Below are 22,575 nucleotides of genomic sequence, written 5' to 3'. Positions count from 1 at the left end.
GTTAAAATTAGTTTAGAAGTTCTCTCTCAGAATCTGTAATTCCTTATTTCTCTTTTTTTTTATGAATGGAGATGAGGAACCCTTTGTAACGGTGGCTTTCAACCCGTGGTCCACAGACATCCAGGGGTCCTCAGACTATGCCTGAGGGGTCCACAAAAGATGACTATGATCAATCAAAAGTATGTGAATACCTACACTTAACATTCAAAGGGGTCTGCACCTTTATTCAAAGATTTTTAGGTGTCCGCAAATGAAAAGTGGTTGAAAACCACTACCTCTGCTTTGTAGCAATATTAATGAACTTATTTCTTCAGGTTTCTCTTGTTCTTGGAAAATGTTTTTCCATCTTATGCATTTTTGATACACACATAAAAGACTAATATATTATAAAGTTTTAACACTTTATTAAGCTGAGTTTTGTAGCTTGAGAGACTATTGCCTCAGACAGATTTTAAAGTAATGGTACAGGGGGATCTGATGTGGGCTCCCAACAATTATACTTCCTGTCACGCCACACATGTATGGCAGGAGGTGCGATTGTGGGTTCCTGGATCAGAGTCCATTGCACATTAATGCGGGTGCAGGGGGAGGCCGATTCTATGACACTATGAGAAAGGGACAGCAATTACAAAATCTGCTGTATATTAAGCTTCATATTATAGTATGGGGGGAGTTGATCTGAAACTTTTTTGAATGTATATATTCTACGATCTATTCTTTGTGTTCTGATAATAGGGTAGCTGATATGAAATCCACATGTAAATAATTCAGGAGTGGGCAAAATGTGGCCCATGGGCTGGATCTGGCCTGCCAGGCAATTTCATTCAGCCTGCAGGAACCCACCAATTAATTGTACCCCACCCAGGCTGTGCTCCTTGCTCCCACCCTCATGTGCAGAAGTGTCCAGCCCAGCCAGCATGCACAGCTTCTGGTCTGAGCTGCTGCTGCCACTACTGCAGCCACCAGGAGCATGGGGACAGGGCTGGTGGGAGCACAGAGACTGGAGCCTACCCCCAGGCGGGCAGCAGGAGCACAGAGCTCGGGTGAGCACAGTGTGAGTGTGTAGGGTGTAACCCCCATCCCCCAATGGCTGGTTGTAGGGAGAAGATGCTGCTGCAGCAACTGGAGATTTTGTTGCTAGGGGGTGAGGGGTGTAGGGGGCAGTGGGCAGTGACCGCTGTAGAACAAAGGAAAGCAGACGCTGAGCTCAGCGGCGCTATGCACAGGGGTCAGGCAGCAAGCTGACAGCCCAGCATCACAGCAACTTCCCCTATGCCTGTTGTGTGCTGGGCTGGGGGAGGAAATGGGTGTGTTTGTGTGTGCGTGTCTTCTGTTTCCTACAGAACATCACAAAGATGTACCCCTGAGCATTCACAAGAAGGGATGTTGGTCAACCAGAAGGGAGGCAGCACAGTATTGAAAGGGTAACAGCTCATGAATGTTGAGGTCCCTTCTCTCAGTCTTCTGCCTTCTTTCTATTGGCTGGGTGGGAGAAAAACAAAAGAAGTCAATGATACAGGGACAATATATTTAATGTTGGCTCAAATAATATAATTTTAGTTTGACTCAGAATGAAATGTTTTTCTTTAGGTGTAGCCACCAAAACGAAAGAGTCCTTATTCACTCAGCCTTCTTTTCAAGTCAACAGTAGGAAAGTTCTGACTGTTTAGCTTGCTCCCAATGTTCAGTACAGAGGAAGAACCAGCTCCCAAAGAAAATTAAGACCTGGGATTTTGCTGGTGGACCTTGTGCCTGTAAGAGAAAGAAGGGTCTGAAGTTCATCTGAATCTTTTCCTTTTTTTAAAAACTTTGCTCCTCTACTTAACAAGCTATTGTACAGTATATGAGGCACCCTGTACAGGTTACAGGGATTGTGCAGTGAACTTGTTAACTGTGGAATTACCTTGAGACCAGCTACATGTGCAAAGTACCTATCATCCCATAAAAGGCTCCAACCAGCTATAAGGTATGTACTAACATTATAGCTGGCTGCTATTGAGCTTTAATTTGCAGCTGGAAGCCCCATCAGTTGTCAGGGCTCCAAGCTACAGGGTGCACCATGCCTGGATGAGCATCCCACAACTGAAGGGATTTCAGTCTCAGCACCTGCCAACTCTGGGTCCCAGCAGCAAATGGACACAGAGTCCCGCAGCTGCAGTTGCTGGATGCCAGGACCCAGATGGTGGGTGAAACTGCTGGGGCTGGAGGATTGTGACAGCTGCTGTCTCCCAGTCCTGGGGGTATGTGGGATGCTGCAGGAATAATTTGTGTGGCGTGGTAGGGGGCACAATTGTATGGATTGTGCATTAGATCCCATCATACCTTTTCCTGCACATGTAGAGGGGCCCTTGATATTACAAATTTAAAAACAAAAAACACAAATGCAGTAACAAATAGTGCTTAGAGGAAGGATGTTTTATTCAGACAGCTGTTGTATATTTAATAACTCTTGACAGTAGCTTTAGAGCTATTGAAAGTGTGATTTGAATCCACCCCTTATATGGTTGAAGTGTCATGGCCTCTTCTTTAGCACAGTTTGTGTCAAGTTGTGCCTTTAAGGCTTCACCTTTTTTCCTTTTGGAGTCAGAAGCTATTCTCCCACTTCTATGTTAATGAGTGCGTGATAACTCTCTATTTTTAACTTACTAATTACATTTTCAGATTGTAATTGTATTTGCCCTTTGTATACATAAATACATAAACCAGTTCAAAATAAATTGCATGGCTGATTAATTTTATGCATTTGAATTGAATAGGGTAAGAAGTCAGCTCTGAAACATCCCCATGGTACAGAAAATTTGTTGAAAACCATTAGTAGTTGCACAAGAACAGATTAGGCTAACTGCAGCCTTGACCCCACATGTATTTATTTAGGGATAAAAGTAGGAGAAGTCTATCATAAGCAAATGAACTCTGAAGTTTAAAACTCCATTTAAAAATGTAAACCAGTGGTTTGGATTGTGGCTTTGTCAATTAAGTACTAACAATCTAAGGACTCCAGTTAAAGTTCTTTTGCTGCTGATTAGGATTTCTTGGTGGTGATTAGTGAATGTGAGAATGCAATCACATCTGTAGGGTTTAATCAGTCCTATGATGGAGAAGTTAGTTACCCAAAGAGAGAGAAATTAAAACTTGTATAATTCCTATTAGTCTTTTTAATGCTAACAAAAGATGAAGGATAAAAGGTAGGGAAGTCTTTGACCAAGTTTTTAAGAACATACGTGGAAATTTTAATACATTTTTTCCAGTCCTAAATGCATGAATTTAAAGTCTTACTGGAAACCAAAGTATAGAGATTTATTGCCAATCCACCCACTCCCTGATTTCATTTTTGTACTTCTGAACAATGTGTGTGGTCTTTTTTTCTTTTTGAAACCACGTAGGTATAGCCCTTCAGTAATTTTCACCTTTAAATTTAAAAAAAAATGTAAAAACTAACTTCTGAATTGATAACATTTAAATGTATTTTTATTTCTAGTATGTATAGCATTTCCTTGTCAGAGTTATTTGCAAATGCTGACTTTGTCTTCACCACACTCCTGTGAGATTGGGAAAGGAACTGTTATGCAGTTTGAAAATATGAAAACAAAACATGATGATAGGATCATAGGAAAGTAATGCTGGAAAGGACCTCATGAGGTCATGTAATCCAGCTCCCTGGTCAAGGCAGGATCATCCCTGATTAAATTACCCCAGTCAAGTGTCTGTTTAACCTGCTCTTGAACATTCCCAAGGATGGAGATTCCACAATTTCTCTGGGTAGCTTGTTCCAATGCTTGACCACCCACATAGTCAGAAAATTCCTCCTAATCTCCAATCTAAATTTCCTCTGCTGCAGTTTGAGGCCATTCCTCCTAGTCCTGTTCTGTAGGGCCATAGAAGAAAAGCCCATTTTCATCCACGCTATAAATGCCCTTCAGGTGTTTGAAGACTGTTATCAAATTCCCCCTCAGTCTTCTCTTCCTCAGACTAAATAACCCTACTTCTTTTAGCCATTCCTCATAAGTCATGCCTCCCAAGCCCCTAATCACTTTTTGTTACCCTGCACTGGATTCTTTCCATTCTGTTCACATCCTCCTTGAAGTATGGGGCCCCAAACTGGACATAGTACTTCAGATGAGGTCTTAGTGTTGAGTAGAGGGGAAGAATCACTTCCCTTGATTTGCAAGTGGTACTACTGTTAATACAACCCAGTATGCTGCTGGCCTTTTTTTTTTTGCAACAAGAGCATGCTGTTGGCTCACATTTAGCTTATAGTCCTTCTCTACAGTATTGTGGCCTAGCCACTCATTTCCCAGTCTGTATTTGTGCATGCAATTTTTGCATCCTAAGTGTTTTTTTTTTGTTTTTGTTTTTTTAAATCAGTCAGGGGCTTGTCTACACTAGAACGTAAAACCCTGTTTTTGGTGTCTCTTGTGTATCTGAACCAATGGACTTTAGTGGTGTGTGGTTTTCTTGCCACTGTTGAAAGAAGGGGTTGGAGAAAGTACAGGCATGGGGAGCAAGGAGTGGGGAAGAAGGCTGAAAGTGCACCCTTGCCTTCCCTGACTGTATTTCCCCCTTTCCCACCAAACAAGCCATTCTGGCTTGGGGCAGGCAGTGGCTCAGCTCCAGCTTCAGCCCAAAGCCAGAGCTTAGCTGGTGCCTGACAGGGACTGGTAGTCAAATCTAAAACGAGGCTCCCCATAATGCTGACTTGGGGGTTGGGGGAGGAATGCTGATCTTGGATTTGAGTAAATGTACTAGTGTGGGTGGAAAACACTGATGTAATGGCACAAACAGCCTTCCTGCTGCCATCCCTTATTAAATGTCCTGTCTGTTCTCTGCTCTTTTGCACAGATGTTAAGTTTTGTGTAAATAATACTGCTCACAACAGAACTCACATGTACTGCTTTGCTGCATCAGTTTCTATACTAGTGTCCAGAGCCTTTATTTGTTTTGTATGTTTTTTCCATGGTGGCACCAAAGGCCCCTGTCCTTAAACTAGGCTTTATTGTGCTAGCTGCTGCTTATGCACATAAGTAAAAGATGATTCCTTTCCAAAGTAGCTCACAGTCAGATTTTAATAGGGATTTTGTGTTTCAGGGGAATCTTTCCTAGGACCAGAGAGAAAAATAAGGACATCCTTTTTATAACTTCCCTCTCTTAGTTGGAACCCTATGGTTATTGCCAACTGTTGATATATGATGCTGAGTAGAGTGTTAGACTGGCAAGCCATGGCACAAGGAGACCGGTATTGACATCTAATTCACTAAGTATTGATATACAGTAATTAATAATCTTCTGCTAAAGAGATTAAAAAATATGAAATGAGACACTGAATGAAAATTCTGATTTGGAGTGAAAAAAGATGGTACCCAAAAAATGGGAGATTTTAAACAGGACAACAAAGATAACACAAAAGCAGTGGATTATAATAGTCACAGGCTAATATGTACTTCTGCCAGACCCCGTTCCTTTCTAGCACTCGGAGGGGTATGTCTACAGAACAGTTACTTTGCTGAAACAGAATCATTGGTAGTCAGACCAGTGAGACAACACCACTGAATTACCACAATGTGGAGTGATCATGTTAACCAGTGTTTCAGGTGCACTTCTGCTTCTTGGCCCTACTTCAGTTTTGTTGCAGCAAGGCAGCTTCTAGCCTAGTTCCCTGGAGCAGTGGAAAATTTTGCAAAGCTGTCTAGAAGCTGGAAGAGATTGCAGGAAATGAGGCCGGACTCCCAGAATCCCCAGCAGAATGCCCATGTGTTTTCAGATACCTGTGCTGTTTCCAAAAGAAAAAAAAAAGCTGATCAGAGCATTATCAAGAATCCAGAGCATATCTACATGACCTCCTAGCACTGATACCTTTTGCCAGTATATATGTCTTGACTTTGAAGGAAATACTACAATGGCTTATCTACTTCTTGGATTATCCAAGATAATGAGATGATCAGTAATGACTCATGGGAGTTGGGACTGTACTACCTTGTCTTGCCTACCAGGTGGTATGGATAAAAGTGGCGGGAAATTTAAACATCCTTCATGTGCTTGTTTATGATGCAGCCTGATAATATGCAGCATATTTTTCCAATTACTGTATGTCATTCCATTTTTATTCTCCACAGGTCTATGTGGGCCCAGCCCAACAGTGATTTTATAGCAGGGCTTTTCTCTTCCTGGGCATGTTTAAGTATTGTGTTTCCTAGAATTTTGTACTTTTCAATATTGAGATTCTCACCATCTTTTAACTTTTTTACTTTCTAAAAGTTGAAAGAGGGATACATTGAAAAATGCAATGGATAAATGTACATCTGCAGAATCTTCAACACTGACCAAGGAAAAATTTATAATATGCTATATATTCTCTTATCACAGTCTCCTATGTGAACTTTTTATTAATAAAGTTCTAAGGAAGTAGCACACTCAGCAGAGAGAGGTATTGTTAATAGTGAAATTAGTTCTTCTAAAAAAAAGAGTATATTTTTTCTTCAATCTAATAATTTATAAATTAGACTTTATACTTGTGAATTATATTTACAAGAATAATATAATTCTGACCAAACAAAGCTAATAGAACAGTTTTAGAGAATCTTTGAAAAAAATCTGAACTACAAAGTATGAAACCCCATTGAAATTGTTAACAATAATCTATTAATGAGCGGGATGGTAGAGATCTGGAAAATCCGTGAAGTTAGGCAGCATGTGGATTCTTGGAATCCGTGATGGTCTTAATGGTAGTGATTTACAGATAGATTGATCTACTTTATTGCTTTAATTATTTTATTGATTCACAATTATCTGTCGGACCTTAAAAGGTTCCCTATCTTTCTCTGAAGGCCTCTCTTGGTGTTCATAGCATTGTGGTTTCTGGTTATTCAGCATCTAAAAGAATCTTGAGCACTTGTCACCACTGCTGCTGCCACCACCACCACACATGGTTTAGAATGAAGGATGACATCCTGACCTTGTTTTGGTTACTTGGAGTTTCACTGTCAACTTCAGTGGGATCAGGATTTACTCTAGTACTGTTGCTTCTATGCTTTTTGCTAGAATCGTTGTGACAATAGATTTGGTGACTAATCAGGGGATGACTGAAATGTGGAAAATTAAAGTTGGTAAATGTTTATTTAAGAATGAAATTGTACGTTCCTTATTAAGGTAAGACAGATGTAAAGAAATAAAACAGTGAATAAAGAGGATGTCTTTATCTGTGTTCTGTGGTTTGTTTTTGTTTTTAGCAAAACTCAGATTAGTTGATAATTTTAAAAGATTATATTTCCGCTTTGATCAAAGAATTAGCATCTTGCCTGCACAAAAAAAAAAAAAAGATTCTTTTGCTGACAGAGTTGTAGTACAGTTGTAGTTTTAGGGGACTTTTTGTATTGCTAGAGCATGATAGACTATGTTCTATCTACAAACTTTCACTATTTTAATTTTCTGTTTTATACATGCTGTCTTCCATAAGGTTGGAACATTTTTTGTCCCATTAAACACTTCTGTTTGATGCCTGGAAAAGAGATGTTCTCTTTTTGAGCAAACTTTATATCAGTTTTCAGTTATTTTTCTTATTAATTTGTGAATGATCTCCAATCTGTTGAATTTTTTTCCTAAAATGAATGCAAAATAGACATCATGATCTTAACTTGGAGCTACTTAGCTGCTGGATTGCTGTTAGGCCATCAGCGTAAGTGCCTTCCCCTTAATGCAAAGAATTAGAAGTACAATCACAATAACACTTTGCAGAAAGTAATCAATCTCTTCTTCTTTTTGTTCTTTAGAAATACTGCAACACAGTCCAACTTGATTCCGGAATAGACTACCGGAAACGGGTGCTTCCTGCAGCAGGGAAACTTTACTACCTGTAAGTGGATTTATTGTGAGGTATTGCCCTTTTTTCCCTCCTTAATAGCTGTTAATTTCTTAGTCAAGAAGAGATTAAAAATACATAATACAATTAGCAATTTTTTTGGCCTCCTGGTCCATTTTGTACAGCACAACGCCTTGCATAATGCCATGATATTAACTTCATTAGCTAAATTTTCAATATCCCCACTAGCATCATTTATAATGTGTGACTGAATTAAAACTAATTAGATTTTTTGGGGGGAGGTGTGGTGTTTGGAGAACTGAAGTGACAGATGCTTTCAAAGTAATGAATATCCTCTTGTAAAGAGATTGCACAATTCACTTGTTATAGAAGAACATCCTTATTGTATTAAGGTAATTAAGTATTTATAGAAATTCTCTGACAAGGATTCATTTAATGTTTGGTGTTCCTATTTGTGGATTTAAAAAAAAAAGTCTTATTATGACATATTATCTGTTAGTATTTACTATGATGAATTTACTTTAGCACTTATTTTATATTTGAAAATAAAATATTTAAGTAATACATAATAGAGACATAACTACAACTGTGGATGTATCTGATAGAAACAACAACTTTTTTAGTTAAAATGTTGGAACCCTTTTGTATCACAGATGTTTGTCTTTTCCAAATTGCTGCTAGGGTAAGCTATCATTAGATCAGTGACAACAAGAGCAGCACAGATAAATATGTTTTAAATAAAAGGTGTTACTGTAATACCTTTTTGCCTGAAGTATAATTTCAATTTAGCACCAAAGTATGTTTCCAGTGACAAAAGTTTTTGAGCATCTTTGGGGTTCCCAGTTTGGGAGACAGACCTCTTAAAATTAATCTATTATTAGAATTAGTTATATGTTGATCTGGAAAAAGCTAATTAATACAATTACAGCAATGAAATTATTCTTTAAATATTTACTTTATTAAAAAAATTACAGTAGAACAAAATTTAGATGCTAGAGAGTTTTTTCCTTTTTTCTAAGTGTCTGGTATTGGCATGTTTTCCTGCAGTACTGAAATTATTAAATTAAAATGGTACACATCTAGGCCCTGATCTCACAAAGACCTGGGCACTGTTTAGGACCTTACACTTAAATATTTGGGTAATTATGAATAGGTCTGCGTTCTGTCATGTGAGAGACTAGGGTTCAAATGCCAGTTCCTTATTCACATGCTCTGATTATGGATCTAACATGGTTACCCTCTGCGGGATAGAATCTGTAAATAAGTGGTCAGCTCCACTGGGCAGTCATTCTTGGCTTTCTATGTTTCCCTAGAAATACCAAATTCAGACTATTCATTGCCATCCTACCTTGTCTCTTCTTGGCTTCTGACTCAGAATCCTCCCAGACACCTCATAAGCTGAAGCTGTGTTTCCTGCCACCTATCCAACTTTTAGGCTTTCTTTCTGATAAGTATAGTGTCTGCTCACCACCTCCTACTCCTCAGAGGCAGGAAACCTTAAACATGCTTTCCTGTACATGTCTAGGACTAGACATGTCATCTGCAATTACAGGCTTCTCAAAAAAAACATCATTTTTGTGCTAGGATGCATATATATGTTAGGATGTATGGTGAGTGCCCTGTTACAGAATAAACAACAAGGACTGAAGATACATATTTACTCAAATATAAAACAAGGGTTTTACCTCAAAAGCCCTCATCTAACATTTGCATACAAGGAAACCTCATTAAATACACAGCTGTCATTTCCAGTAATGCAAAACAACTATGGAGCTGATTAAATGCAGCCAAAACTGAGCATGGCTATGAAACACATGACCCATGTTGATCAAACATGCTGATGGGAACCTGCAACAGGTTTGGGTTTTTGTTGTTGTTTTTTTGCAAAAATATTTATTTCTATATGTATAAATAGATATACAACTGTATTTAACAACCTGTCTTGTGACCACTATGGTTCACTTGACAGTCCAAATCACATGTTTACAGTTGCATCATTCTTAGTCCCATTACCAAGACTGCACTGTGTACCCATGTTCCCACATGCCCGCTCACCCATGCACCCATCACTGTTACCTTGAACCCATCACAATTATGCAAAGGACTACCTCAGTCCCCTCCCCAACTCCCCGACCTGTTTGCCCATTCCTTTCACTTCTTGTAGTATTCATCATGAATGGAAGCCTACCACAAGGACAGATTAGTGCAGACTATCTGAATAAGATACATGGCAGTCCCCACTGCACATAGTCCTCCTCAGTGCCGGCTTTTTTCCCCAAGTTCTGGTGAGCCACAACGTACATTTTGACTACTACTACACTCTCACACCTGAACTGTGCCTTTTTCCCATTTCCAATTATTCCTGTTTCTTACTTCTTCACCAGCCTTAAATGCCTGGCATACATCACCAAATGGGGCCCCAAACAGTTTGCCTTGTTGCTCCATCTCTCATATAATTAGTGTGGTCCCACCCTCTATGAAGTTGAACTGGACCGGGTTGCCCTGCACCTCATCTGCGTATAACTGTTTGGAGCATCCCAGGAGTTATGACAAGAATACCCAGTTCCAATCATAAGTGGAGCTAATTAGCACATAGATCCTTGGGGGCAATGTCTGGAGTACACACACATACTGAGCTGTGCTGAGCTCTGGAATCACCATAGTTTGAAACGTTGACTTTGCTGGGGCCCAGCCCAATGATCTATATGGTAAATTGCAAGCCTTTTGGCTTTGGACTAATACCAAGTAATGTACAACAGGTAAGTGCTAATTTAAGTGTTGCTTAAAAGTGTGTTTATGGAGTAGTGATAAAACTTGCAGCAGTTTCAAAAAAAGGTGACACGCATCAATTCTGGATGAACTAAGTGTATAGATACTGTATGCAAATTACTATAGCTATGTTTAATTTCAAGGTCGTTTTCAAATTTGCTTCTCATTTCCATGTGCTCAGGGAGAGCAGCGTCTGACAGTAAGCAAGAGGGGAAGGGGCTGCAGGGGGAACAAGTTGAGGGGAGGCATAGGGCAAGAGGAATATCTGAACGCAGCCCCCCCATTTATTTTCCTTGCTGTAGCAATAGGAGGGGGACAAATTCAAGATAAATCTCCAGTTATTAGATTCTGTACCTGAAAATTATAACAAATCTTTAATTTTTCTATATATATAAAATATAATCATTGGCAGGTCATCTTATAATCAGGATCATCTTATATTCAAATAAATATAGTAGTTCCATTCGCTTATCTGAGACCAGGAGTAGATCAGTTGCTTCTTAATTCCTTGAGGTAAAGTGATAGAAAGCAGCAAAAACAAAGGAGATCCTTTATATGTCAATGAAGATAGGTAGAGATTTCATTTTCCTTAATGACCACCTGTGTGGGAACTATATCATTTTTAAAATTGTGTATGAGGACCTCTGGCCTTGCAAAGCCAGTGTTAACTCTTCTGTCAGGCTTGCAAATCATTTGCTATCAGTTATACCTTGTATCTTTGTTGCTTACCTCCCTCTTCAGAATTAACCAGTTCTTACACCCTCTGCTTACACAGCAGTATTCCTTTTGATAAAAGAATTGGGTAACTCTGTCCCTGAAAACTGTAAACTTCCCCAGGTTCAGGGTGGAAGTTATGGTGGTAGTCTTCCAAGCTTCACCTGAAATAGGGTTGCCTGTGTAAAACAAAAACAATATATTGCTTGCAGTAGCATGATGACCCTACCAAGTACTAGAAGTTTTGGATTTTTTTAAAATTATGCAGGTTAAAATTCTCCATAAGATTATTTGGGGAAAGTGTCTGGATCTTTTAGTACCATAGAAGTTTTGAACTGAGGAAATTTTTCAGGGAATGGTGGAAAGAAGGATCCATTTTACCATTCTATAATACATCGTGCAAAACTTTAATTTGTACAGTTCCTTTTTATGTCTGCATTTAGAAAAAATGTGACCTCATAAAAGGTTTGTATGAGCAAAACATTTTAACAGAAAGTGTGATTAAAACATGCTAACCTCTTTAATGGCCTTCTGTAGATGCTTTATTAATATTGTATATGCCATTGATTAGAACATGACTTCTGTTTCATTTCCGTTGGTTCCAGTAGGGTGAACTGTGAACAGCTTAAGCTGTGTTTAATCAGTGTTAAATGCACCTTATCCCTGTTTATCCTGAGTGCAGGACTGTAGATAACAGCATATATGACTACTTTAGCTGTGTTTTAAGACTACCCAATAGATGCAAATGTACTGGGAATGACACTAGAATGATCACTTAGAAAAGGAGTGTCTAACCTCCAGCATGCATGCCACAAGTGACAATCTCTTTGTTGCACATAGCAGGTGGAGGAGGGGTCAGGGAGCAGAAAACAGAGCAGCTGATCAGGGAGAGAGAAACAGGCAGAGCAACAGATTGGATAGGGAAACGTAGCTAATCAGAGTGCCATTTGGGGAAGTTCAGGGCTTAATTTGTAGCATGCATGTAAAGAGGGTTGGCTGCCACTGACTTGGAATTATTTTTAAAAACATAATCGTTGTCTTCCCCCAGAATTTATAGAGTTTGTTCTGATTTTAAATATGCAAATAAATATTTGTTAAAACTATTTTCCATTCATCTTCAAATGGTTAGCTTGTCAGTGTTACAAGAGTCCTGTCCAAGGCAAACTTTCTTTGTTTCACTCCAAAGGCTCCATTTTCAAAAGAAATATTCTCAGGAACTCTGCACAAATATATATCCAAAAGCAGTTTTCATGCACTTCGTACTCATTGTTATCAGTGAACAGTAGCATAGATGTTTCACTTACACTTATCTTTTTCCTGGTTTGAGCTGGTTCATTTCTATTATCATTTCCTTGTAGTAATGCACCACTGATTTATTATTATTATTATAAACAGATTCTACTTTTAAATAAAATGTTTAGAAATTTACTCTAAAATAGCTTCCATTCAGCAGCACTTTTAAGTGTTACTCTTTGAAATGGTGCTTGAGGAAGTTGTCACTCCTGATTCTCCTTTATGACTTCATGCTATATATAATCATTTTTCTCAGAAATACTTGAGGCTTTTCTCTTGTAAATTTACAAGATTTTTGTATTTTTGAACTTGCAGCTTGATTCCAGTGATGAGTGTAGTTAATGTGCTTAAGAAAATAATCGTATTACATTACTGATTATAATTTTTCAATTAGAGGAGGCCTTTATTATCAGTGAAACATCAGCATATCTATGCCTTTTACAAAATGTACCTTTCACATCAGAATTATATTTAGTGTGTATGTCTACACATGCTATTAATGCTATTTGGCTTTACTGCGCAGTAAACTAATTTACTGCACAGTAAGTGCCTGCACATGTAGATTGTGGTGCTTTAATATGCAATAGATTAGTCTATTGCACAGTAAAGCATCTCGTATAGACGCGGCCAGTGTGTGTCATGTTGGAAACACTTTATACCTAAATTTTAGTTTGAAGGTATGCAATAGCTTTTAATTACTATTGTCAGTTTCTAAATTCTGCTGAGCATATTATTTACCCTTCATCTTTATAAATAATGTGAGGAAAAAAGGCCACAAAAATGATCACAGTTGTAAACTTGGGGCCTTTAAATGTTGACTTCTAACTAGATTTTTTTTGAAATTCTGTAATCAGACAAATTTCAAAAGTCTTACAGTGGTTACAGATGGGTAGAAAGTTTATTTGGTTTCTAACAAAAGCATTTTGTGTGAAACTGCTTTTCATAGATGATCTTTTCCAAACGATCATCAAAGAACTCATTTAAAGGTATTGATATATACAGCAGTTGCCATCTCAGATCTGTTGATTTAATGTTGATAAATTTTTGATCTGCATAATCAGTTGACTTGATTTTTTTTAATACTGCTTCAATATTTAATTTTGCTATGTCCCCTCTCAGAGGTTTCAAAGGATATTTCTTTAGATGCTTGACTGCCTTGCCTTGTCTATTTGCTCTTATTTTGCATGCCAGATAGAGCCAGAAGCCTTTTTTTCTCATTGTGTACACATAGTGTTAATGGATTTGCAGTGTCTCTATTGCCTCATTACTGAAAACAGCTCAAAACACAGAAGTCTTTCAGTGTATGCAAATAAGGCAGAATCATCTACCTGAGAGTTAATATTCTCTACTTTTAAGTGTATTCTAAATCTAATGTTTGTATTTAGAGCATAACATCCTGTTCTTTTTTTTTTTTGTGGGCAAAAAGCTAAGCAGGCTCAGGCAGCTGTTTGATGTTGGCTTCAAGTGTTATTAATTTCATATTCTATTATTCTTTTCACTGTAGCACAAGTGAAGCTGATGTGGAGGCTGTCATGGATAAGTTGTTTGATGAGCTGGCTCAGAAACAAAATGATTGTACGTAAGTTAATTTCTCTTGAAAGAGAATACATTTAGAACACAATGCCCAATCTCCACTGACCAATTAATAAGTTCCATTGCTGTATATGGGTTGATGCCACACTCAAGTGGCAGTCATTGTATCAGCATTTTGTCTAATTTATGTGTTGAATCATGTGCTATTATTCATCAAGCTATGCATTTCCTATCTGTAAGAGATGAATTTTATAGTAATTATCCAGACAAGATTGAGTCTTTGTTCATGTTCCCATAGTAACTAGACCAAGGATTCTGAAAGTGCAAGGCAGAGCGCTGAGGCTGAATAAAGCATGTGGAACCATTGCAGACTTCACATTTGAAGAGCTGTGTGACAGAGTGAGTACCCAGTCAAATCTAGATCAGTTAACACTCAGCCTTTTCACAGTTTTTTTTAACTTGATATTTCCCCAACTACAAGTAACTCAAACTTCCAAGCTTCTAAAAACTTGGGGAAAAGATTTAAATTCGAAAGGGAAAAATAGTTAGCCCTGGGAAAGAGCAGAAAATGTTTCCTTTTGGATTATAGCACAATAGCTCACACTTAAAGGCAATCTAGGATCTAATTGAGAATCCAAATAGAATTATGTGGCTGATATAATAGTTTTGTTTTATTGGCTGAATATTAAAATATATCCATATGTAAACAGAGTTATCATGATGTTAAGATTTTGGGAGAACTTGATGCTCATTCAAGGGGCTGATGGCCTTGCCAAGCAGCAAACAAATGAATGCCAAGTGTCTTCCAGCTAGGGTCATTGCACAGCTCAGTCATGACTCACACTAGTTCTGCTATTCAGTCTTGTGCTGCATCTAAGCAAAGATAATAAACAGCCCCTCACTCCATGCTATTTATAAGATCTGGTCATAAGGTAAATGGGATGCATCACATTGTTTCACACATGACCTAAAGTTTGAAGATGGATGTCCAGAAGCAAAAGTGTAGCCCACTGAACACTCACTTGGTTTCTGAAATAATAATCTTAGCTTGTTAAGTAACTGGATTTGTAAGATAGACTGATAACACATATATTATTAACATTTTTCAGCACTCTTTGTTAGAAGAGCCTTTTTTAGTTGCTTATGATTCTGCCAAATTTTAACTGTTTGGGCTATTTTGACTTGGGCTGATTTTTCTCTTCTTTCTTTTAAGTGTCAGACAAAATGGTTTAGCACTTTCTGAGAACAAGGCTAGTTACTTTGCCCATATTATAAAATTATTTAGGTCTCTTGAAATTGTCTAAAAGGCCTCAACATCTATGAAACATTCCTTTGCTGACAGCAAATACTTAACTTGCAAGCAAAATGTGCCTCATTTCCCTCTAGCAACTAACTGACCTGCACTAAGGATGGCAGCCTTAATGATAAATTACTTTGTTAGCTGAAGTAGCAGAGGTCTCTTCTGTGTATCTGAAGGTTCTGATCCTGTTGATGAACTATATGGGAGTAATTAAGGTTCTGTGCAAAGGAATCTGTGTATACTGTTTGCTTTAAGCTGAAGCCTTCCTCCAAGAAATTACATGAAAGCAAAGTTTAAAAGAACGTTAAGGATACAAATTCAGGCACTCAAAATTTGGGATATGCTAGGATTCCCTGCCCATAAGCCTTAATTAATTCTGTTCTATATCTGAAGTATGGTGTAGTCATTCATTACATGATCACATACAAACTTTTTAACATAGACCCTCTGTCTTCCTCAATGCACAGGATGGAAAGTGCTTTCCATTCAATTTTCTGTACTAACCTGATAATTTAGTGTGTGGCTCATACCTTTTGTGACATACCATTCAAATCATGCTCTGTATACAGCATTATTTATTTCCTCATGGAATTGTCTATGGTGCTTATTACTAATATAATATAAGAGTTTCACAAAGGTGAATTAATTCATCCTCACAACATCTGTGTCAGGTAAGGTGGTATCATGTCCATTTTATAGGTGGGAATTGAGGAACACAAAATGTGTGAAGTGTCTGCTAAGTTTGGTTGCCTGACTTGAAATGCCAAGAGCCTGATTTTTTTCAGTGAATGTAGCATTTGATAGTATTTGTATATTCAATATCCAATTTCCATTGGCATCAGTTGCCACTGAGAGCTTATAATTTCAGCAAATCTGGCACCCACAAAATGGAAAACATGCAGTTAGTGACCACCTATGAAAAAGTTTGGATTAATTGATTTATCCAGCATTACATAGTAACTCTGCAGCAGAAGCAGAGATAATTTAAATTCTCCAGAGATGACTTCAGCTGCCTGAACCATGAGACCATCTTTTCTTTTCTTGCCTGCAATCTCCTGATGTACTTGCTATGCACCTTGTAAAATCCTCAACAAAGGAGGTGGGAGTAATATAGACAACAGCCTTGTTAAATAATACAACCCTGATTCATTATGTGAGTGCTGTTTTTTATGTCCTTTCAATAAGACAGCAGTACTGTGGAAAAATAGCATCTGATCTTGGTAATTCAAGATAGTAACACAATTAAACTCATGGCCAAGTAAGATGGCAAAGAACATTTTAATTCTGCAGTTCCCTAAATTTGGAGTGTTCAACTTTGCAGACGCAGTGGTCTTTTAACCTAGGCAATTCCTTAGGAATTTTAAGAAGTAAACTAAAGAACTTGGGAATTCCATTCTGAAGAATCATATTGACCTCTGTCTAGGATCATCAGTGTGGTTAGGAACTTTTGGTCTACAAAATACATGTCTGCCATGTGAGCTAACAATAACTGGAAGCAAAAGTAGATTATGGAGATCAGCTTGCTAGGGCAGTGGTTCTTGATCAGGGTGGTGCATGGCTGCCACTTCAGGATAGAACAACCTTGTGCCTGTTTCTGTGAGATGACATGCAGGAAGCAGCTGTGGCAGAAGGGGGCGGCTAAGGGGGACACGAGCCCCAGGCATTGACTTTAGAAAAGGACCACCTGAGGTCCCCTTTCCCTGCTGGTTTGTGCTCTGGGCCAGCATTTCCCAAGCACAGCGGGCACTTCTGTGGTTGCCCACCCACTCTGGGTTCCCCCTGCATGCTCATGCAGCTCACAAGTGAATCAGCAGCAGGGTAAGTGACAAGGCTGCAGTAGGGAGTGCGAGAGCAGCCCTCAGTACAGATTGGGAGTGCTAGGGAGACGGTAGGCATTTGGATGCTGTGGGGAGGTGGTGCAGAGAAATTCCTGGAGCAGGGTAGAGAAGGGCAAGGCAGGTGGGAGGGTAAGCAGCATCACAGCAGGCAGAAGGGGAAGTATGAGAGTACCCACCATATTTGTGAAGTGCTGGCTCAGGGCCCAACCTTTACTAGTTGCACCTCTAGGAAATCAGACCATATACATTGTAGTAAATGCTTCTTCTACTCCTGCTGGGCTCAGACAGGGTAAAGCAGCAATGCTTCAGACTCCAGTACCAAATCCCCCAACTGGGGATTAGGTCCTGACCTTCTCTCAGGGTGCTGGGTGAGCTGTGCCATCAGTTGCCTAGCAGATAAGGCGCATTTTGCCCTGGGAGACATAGAAGCCTGCCTTGGCATCTCTCCATCTTGTGAATCCCTCTGGAACCCCCAGGGTCCAGTCCATGAGACTCAGGGCTCACTGAACGAAGGAGATGCCTTGCCCTCTGCACTTGCATGTCAAGGCATCATGTTCTATTTCTCCATGTGGCTACATGTACAGCTGATTTAATGGACCAGTTTGCTATAAGTGTGTATGTGTTTGTACATGTGTGCATGTGCACACCATTATTTTAATGCACTGTAATAATGACACTTTTGAATTGCAGAGCCACTATACTCAGAAAAGTTAGGCCAGGGGTGTCTTTTGTCTAAAAAAATTGAGAACAACTGCTCAAGGGGTAGGACAAATAAGAGGTAGCCATGAATCCCAGTGGTAAAATGGGTATCTGAGCAGCAGCAGCAAAACATTGACATTTAAAAATCCTGCACTCCTGTTCTACTTTGCCCCATCCTAAACCCTCCACACTAGTTCTTGCCCTCTTGTATCACATTCTCCCTCCATTACCCTCTGAATTCAAGCTAAGCAGCTTTCAACTTTCTTCTTGTTATCTTGACACCATGACAATGAGAACATGATCCTATGATCTTGTGAGTTGCAGATAGCATGATTTTGGAAGGAATAGCCATGGATTCTGTGCATGGAAGGAAAATAAATTAGTAGAGAGGGAAGTATGTGTTCATTGATATGTTCTTGTTCATTTTGTCTTCATGAGAAATGCTAGACTGGGGTTTTGGGTCCTGAATATCCCAGCTAAGAGAGGTCGATCTGTTTGTGTCACTGTCAAGACACAAGGATATTTGGATTTTGGATCAAACTCATTGTTTCAAATTAAAATGGTTAATCTCTCCCTGTCAGCAGTGGAGTAGACCTAAGCAGTAAGACTTTATATTTAATTCAATTACTAAATCCTTGAGAATCTGGCAGGAATGGCAAATGAGAGTTTTCAAGCGAGTTTAAAGGATATGGTGCATAGTTTTTTCCTGCTGTGGTGTTTCTACAAGTAGTAGCAGAGATGGATAATAAAGACACCTCTGCTTGACCTGTGTTTTTCCTTTCTGCTGGTAGACACAGCTGATTTCTGGTGTATGAAGTGCAGGCTGGTAAGTCAGGGTAGAGAAAAGATAAATAATTTAGAAGCATAAGTTTAAATACTACAATAGCTATGGAGAAAATAATGGTTTCTTGGGCAACCAGACTCAGAACTTATTGCCACCGACCTCACAAAGAGAAGATTTTGCAATATGGAAAATGCAAGACTTAATTTCAAGATTAACTGGGACTATGAAATTACTAATGAGTGATATATAATATCATCCCATGTTGGAAGTGATGATATGGCCTCATTTATAGCTACACAGCTATAAACTATTTTGGAGAGTTAGGAAGGGCAATGAATTCCCAAGTGATCTTCTCAGGGACCCTTCTGCTATCATGCCTGAGGGAAAAGAAACACAAAAAAACCCTGGAGATAAGCTGTTGGCTCAGTGACTGGAGCAAAACTAAATATTTTTAATTTTGTGGAACATCAGAAGGCAGCTAAGTGGAAGAGGAGTTCTATGAACAGGACAGTCTGCATCATAGGTCAGCTTGTAGCAGCCAGGTTGATATTAAGTGAACAATACAAAGGAAAGATGATACCAAAGCCAGTGAAGTGCAGGCTCCTTATGTCACAAATAAATTGAACTGATGTTACAAAGATAGTGAAGCAGAAGGCAGGGCAAGGCAGCACCCTAGAAGCTAACTGGTTCAAAGTGGCATAACCTTTTGTAGGCCACGGACTGAAAGGTGGCACCTTGCCCTGTCTTCTGCTTCAGACTAACGTGACTAACAACCGTACTCAAAGATAGTGAAGAGAACATTTCTCAATTGCTTTATATACAACAGTCTGCAGTCTGATAACAAGCAGGAGGAACTGAAAAAATGAATTGAGAAGAAATCTGGTAAAATTGATATTATTGAAACCTACTGGGGTCATCAGAATGTTAAAATCCATAGTTATAGACTGCTTAGAGAGCACAGATTAGGTTATGGAAGTAGCTCAATGGAGTACTTACAACAATCCGTGATAGGCCACTGAATCAAACCAGATGTGTTTTTTTTTTTCTTAAACATCTGTCTGCAGTACGTATATAGAAAAATTGTATATACAAATCCTGGGGGATTTCTGCTTGGGAGAGAGGTGCTGAAAATATAATTCAGCAAGTACTAAAACAAAAGGTCTAAAATGATAAATTATAATTTTTTAATATAAACAGAACTGGACCCATGATGAAATAAGCTTGGTTCTCATTAAGATAAAGATGAATTAATTGCTGAACTGGAGATTGATATTTGGATTGGGCCCGTTGATATTTGGATTGGGACCGATGATTGTGACCTTATGATATTTGGTATGGCTGAAAATAATCCCAACTGGTAAAATTTGTCTGTGTTTCAAATTTTCCCGAAGTTCAAGAAAACTGTAAACAAATTTACCTGGGAGGGAAAATGTTGACAGCAAATGTGAATGAAACTCAGGAGCTCTTTCTTAAGGAAAAGAAGTTTTTTTAGTTATCCAAAAAGCTGCTGTTTCCCTGGACACCTTTTGGCTAAAAGTTTATCCTGATCCACTGGCAGTTAAGGAGCCAATTTAAAGACAAAGAAGCAATGAAAAACAAACAGGAAATAGACAAAGGCAAATAATGTTAAAATCTTTTTAAAATGGGGTAAGAGAAGCTAAAGGTGTCAAGGAAAATATATCTGGCAAAAGGACAATAAGAAGGTATTTTTAAAGTTTAATAGGCTCAAAAGACATTCTTAAAATAATATAGACCTGTTACTAGATGGAGATTGTAACATTTTCAATAATGATACAGAAATAGCAGAAATGTTCAGCAAATAGTTTTGTTCTGTTTTAAGTCATAAACCAGCTGATGGTCTTATATCAGGAGAAGGATGAAGTATTGTCCAGGGCATTGGTATCTAAGGAGGATGTTGAACATCATCACTAGATATTGTTTAGATATCAGGCTTAGATAAGTTGCTTCTAAGAGTCCTAAAAAAGTTGATCAAAGAGATCTGTGACCTGCTGATATCCATTTTAATAAATTTTGGAATGCAAGGGAATTCCCACTAACCAAAAATGTTAGTGTTCTAAAATGTCAAGTGGAGTGACATGGGCTAGTTAGCCTTATGCCGGTTCTGGACAGCCCAGTGTTAAAACTGATACAAGATTCAACTGATACAGAATTAATGCCAGTCAACATGGTTTTCTGGAAAATAAGTAATGTCAAATAAAACTGCTGTGATTCTTTGCTGTAATTATAAATTTGGTTGATTTAAAGGCAGCTGCATGGATATGATGTACTAAGGGTATTTGACCTGCTAATTAAAATATTGGCACTATAAAATATCAGTACTTTGTGTTCAAAAGCTTGTCTAAAATCTTTCCTGACCAGAAACTTGGTCCAGAGAGAGATCACCTCCAAAAATATCCTTGCCTCTCACTAGACTGTCATAGCTACATCACTCCAACACTACCACAGTAATTGAATACTTATTTATTGGTAAGGGAGGTATGTGAAGGCACATGTCAAATGGATTGAAAATTGGCCAGATGAAAGAACTCAAAATAGTTGTCAGTGGGGAATCATCATCAAAAGGACGCAAGGTTCTACAGGGCTTGGTACTAGGCTATTCAACAACTTTTTTTTCAGTTTTCTGGAAGAAAATATAAAATTGCTGTGGATAAAAATTTAAGTTGAGGTAAAGAGTTAGAGTGGTAAATTGCAAGAAAAGGGATGTTATACAGAGCACTCTGTATCACTTAATAATCTGCAATTCTAAAAAGGATTTAGAGGTTATAGTGGCCAAAGCAAGTCAACATGAATCTTCAGTCTTAAGTGATGACAAAAAAGTGTGTGATTCTTGGATGTATAAATGGGAGAGTATGGAGGTAATTTTACATCTCTGCATAGCATTAATAAGACTGGTACTAGAATACTGTATGCCATATTGGTGTGTCAGCATTTTTTTAAAGATGTTGAAAAAAGAGGGTGCCAAAAGAACTGCAAAAATGATTCAAGGCCTAGAGAAAATGCTTTACAGTAAAAAAAAATTAATCTCTCTGTTTACCTTACTAGAAAGAAGGTGGGAAAGTGCTTTAGTACAGGTTATGGCTACCTTCACAGAGAGAAAATACTAGGTATGTAAAGAGTTGATTAATCCAACAGAAGAAGACATAAGAAAAAACTACTAACTAGGAGCTGCAGCTAGACCAAATCAAATTAGAAATTAGGTGCAGATTTTTTAACAGTAAAAGTTGAACAAACTGCAAAGGGAAGAAATGGGTTCTCTAACTCTCAGGACTTTCTATAAGAGAGATTGGATGTCTTTCCATAAGAGAGATTTTAGACAAACATAAGTTGTTAGACTCAATAGAGGGGTGAGTGAGTGAACTAAATGGTATGTGAAAGTTATACTAGATGGTCTTTTGGTGCCAATTTATTCCACTGGTTCCCCTCAGTTAAAAGGAGTAACGCCATGAAAGCTGCTCAGCCCTAACAGCCCAGGGGTAGGTCATGCTTAATCTCCAGGGGAATGAGTGCTGACTATGAGTGAGATCCTGGTTTTCTCTGTTTAAAAATACCGAATTCTCTTATTAAAAAATAAGACAAAAAACGCTGCAGATTCCCTGATTAAAAACCCCCATATCTGCGTTTTTCCACAACTAAAATGAAACACCACTAATATAGATATCAGTTGAACACAATGTTTTATTGATATATTTACAACTTTAAAGCAGTCTGGAAGCCTACCAGTGCCTCAATCATTTTAATAAAATAAATTCTGAATACCTATATATGTTGGCATTTGATTTTGGTTTTTTTATCATAGAAAATCAGAGTTCCC

The 22,575-nt window shown here is 38.4% G+C and overlaps 1 protein-coding gene across 2 annotated transcripts in view; it reads left to right on the top strand.

Moving 5' to 3' along the window:
* The window catches only part of LACE1 (lactation elevated 1), a 165,498-nt gene that overhangs the window by 82,847 nt on the left and 60,076 nt on the right, over positions 1-22,575 (top strand). For both annotated transcript variants that reach the window (XM_019520129.1, XM_019520130.1), the window contains 3 exons: positions 7,764-7,846; positions 14,094-14,164; positions 14,421-14,521. In XM_019520129.1, coding sequence (XP_019375674.1) covers positions 7,764-7,846; positions 14,094-14,164; positions 14,421-14,521 — 255 coding nt within the window. The remainder of the gene's footprint in view (positions 1-7,763; positions 7,847-14,093; positions 14,165-14,420; positions 14,522-22,575) is intronic.

Source organism: Gavialis gangeticus, unplaced genomic scaffold, assembly GCF_001723915.1.
Source record: "Gavialis gangeticus isolate Ggan-Ray unplaced genomic scaffold, GavGan_comp1, whole genome shotgun sequence".
NCBI lineage: Eukaryota > Metazoa > Chordata > Crocodylia > Gavialidae > Gavialis > Gavialis gangeticus.
Note: the sequence above shows the minus strand (reverse complement) of the source record. Positions and strands in the feature narration are given on the sequence as shown.